Raw genomic sequence first — 2,101 nt, 5'->3', positions numbered from 1 at the left:
AAACTACTTCTTTGAAATGATATTTTAAAGATAATTCGAACTGATTATAAAACAGGGGCCAATTGCACAATGGTTGAGAAAATGGCAGATAATTGAATATAAAACTGATTCATTGAAGCTTTATTAGTCACAAACAGAGGGATTGAAACGAAGCAAGTCATGGACAAACAAACGCTCCGATCCCCCTCACACACAACTATTGAATATCTATATATCTATAGATATATATATATATACTCTGGAAAGATTCGTTGATGAAGAATCGCATGAGCCAACTTGACAATGATCAAAGTCCTCAAACCTCAAGGTGATTGTTCATCACCTGAATGGCCACCTTTTGATCTTCATCACCAGCAGGTTTCGATAACTGTGAATCCTTGTGCACCTCCAGTACTACTGCCTTCTCGGCCGTGCCAGTAGTCTTTGCGATCGGTATGGTGCCATCGATGTTAGACTTCTCCTTCTTGCCCTTGTACGCCATGTAGAGCACCATTTGCAGAATCCCAAAGATAAATCCCAGCACGTTGGGGAGCTGATCGATCGATCGATCAAGCAAGTTAAACGTAAGTAAGTAAACAAAATGAAGAGAGATTAGAGATGAAGAATGTTATTACCGCGACGTAGAAGTCTTTGATGAGCAGGCCATATCCGAACCAAACGACTGCACTGATCGTGAGGAAGAATGAGAGCCAGAACGGCATGAACTCCACGCTCTTTGTCCGTACGACGAGCCTCTGAATCATCACACGAGTCGAAAGAATGTTGTGGTCAGTTCGATGAGCATTAGTGCATGGGATCGAATAGAATCAGTAAGAGCTAGGATTATTACAATGATACTGAGAGGAGCCACGAAGACGCTGACAGAGAAACACATGCAGATCCAGCCGAGAACCTGCACTCGCTGGGAGCCTCGCGTCAGAAACAGAGTGAGCACGAGGATCAGGCCGAACACGCCCATGTTCACAGACAGAACGAGCTTCGCCGTGAAAATCTGCGTGCGATCGAGCAATTGCATGAGCTTCATCATCATCACTTGGTATGCAATCGATCGATCAGTAGTTTTGATTTACCTTCACGGCCTTGGACGCGTACGCGAAGAACAGCAGAAGGTAGGCAGTCTCGATGATGCAGCCGGCGGTGTTGATGGTGATCAGGAGGTAGGCGTTCGCCTTGAGCAACGCGTAGAAGACCCACAGCGTGGCGCTGAAGAGAGCCACCACGTAAGGCATGCACGAGAACCCCTCCGTGGATTTCTTCCTGCACACTCTGTAGAACGTCGGCCTGCATTTCATTCGAGCAGCGTGGAATTGAAGATTAACAAATTCCTAGCTCGATCAGTGATATGAAGAAAAACAGGGAGAATTTAAGATCCTCACAGCGGCGCCAGGTACACCATGAAGGAGATGATGTTGCCAAGGATGCCAAAGATGAACGGCAAAGGGTGGTCAAAGGACAATCCTGCCATCGATCCTCACCTGTATCAGATTGATCAGATGAACTCTCAATGCTTAATGAGAAGCTCAAGAACGAGAAGGAGCCGTTTTATAGGAGTTGCAGGGGGTGGAACATGCACATAGCTAATGGACACACAGTACACTGTTGGATGAGTGCTGGGACTAGTGTTTACGTTGCACTTGGTGCATAGCTAGCAAAAGCTAGCGAGATTGTTGAGCTAAGGAACTTCCATGTGACATTCGCTAGCTTTAATGTACAGAACACAATCATGTATATTCCTTTTAATTTGCAGTTGCCACTTAGCTTCTTCATTAATTTCAACAAGACGTACTACATGCTCCTTCCTTTTCCTTGATCATCTTTTTTTTTTTTCTCCTGGCCCTTTTGAAAAAGGAGGAGAGATCGAGCAAGAAGAAGCTAGAAAGAAAGAAGAGGAAGAAGCAGCTAGCAGCGCTGGTCGATCGTCAATGGTTGCTTGCCGAATTCCCTTTTGAATCGAGCGGCTGCTTCAGCTGTTTTGGGCTGTGCATGTTCCATGTGAAGTTTTGTTTCTTCTGCCCTTTTCAATCCGAATGAAATAGGAAAGAGAGAATGGAAAAAATTCTCACCTAATTTAATTTTACTCATGAATAAAAACACATTTTTA

The 2,101-nt window shown here is 44.6% G+C and overlaps 1 protein-coding gene across 1 annotated transcript; it reads right to left on the bottom strand.

Moving 5' to 3' along the window:
* Positions 1-244: 244 nt before the first annotated feature.
* On the bottom strand, positions 245-1,493 carry LOC141813403 (bidirectional sugar transporter SWEET14-like). Its single transcript, XM_074701369.1, has 5 exons — positions 1,377-1,493; positions 1,071-1,281; positions 830-991; positions 615-734; positions 245-532 (listed from the first exon to the last, which is right to left on the bottom strand). Exons 1-5 carry the CDS (start codon positions 1,463-1,465, stop codon positions 296-298), a joined length of 819 nt encoding a protein of 272 aa, XP_074557470.1. The 5' UTR covers positions 1,466-1,493; the 3' UTR covers positions 245-295.
* Between the last annotated feature and the right edge of the window lie 608 nt (positions 1,494-2,101).

The sequence above is a fragment of the Curcuma longa genome, chromosome 20 (genome assembly GCF_044706935.1).
Source record: "Curcuma longa cultivar G26 ecotype Majalengka, Jawa Barat chromosome 20, ITB_CL_G26_1.1, whole genome shotgun sequence".
NCBI lineage: Eukaryota > Viridiplantae > Streptophyta > Magnoliopsida > Zingiberales > Zingiberaceae > Curcuma > Curcuma longa.
Note: the sequence above shows the minus strand (reverse complement) of the source record. Positions and strands in the feature narration are given on the sequence as shown.

Bases quoted from the DNA above. Each gene is read 5' to 3' on its own strand.
- LOC141813403 (XM_074701369.1), bottom strand. From the start codon at position 1,465: ATGGCAGGATTGTCCTTTGACCACCCTTTGCCGTTCATCTTTGGCATC. The intron at 735-829 runs GTAATAATCCTA...GTGATGATTCAG, and splicing joins TGGCTCCTCTCAGTATCATT to AGGCTCGTCGTACGGACAAA. The intron at 533-614 runs GTAATAACATTC...TCGATCGATCAG, and splicing joins TCAAAGACTTCTACGTCGCG to CTCCCCAACGTGCTGGGATT.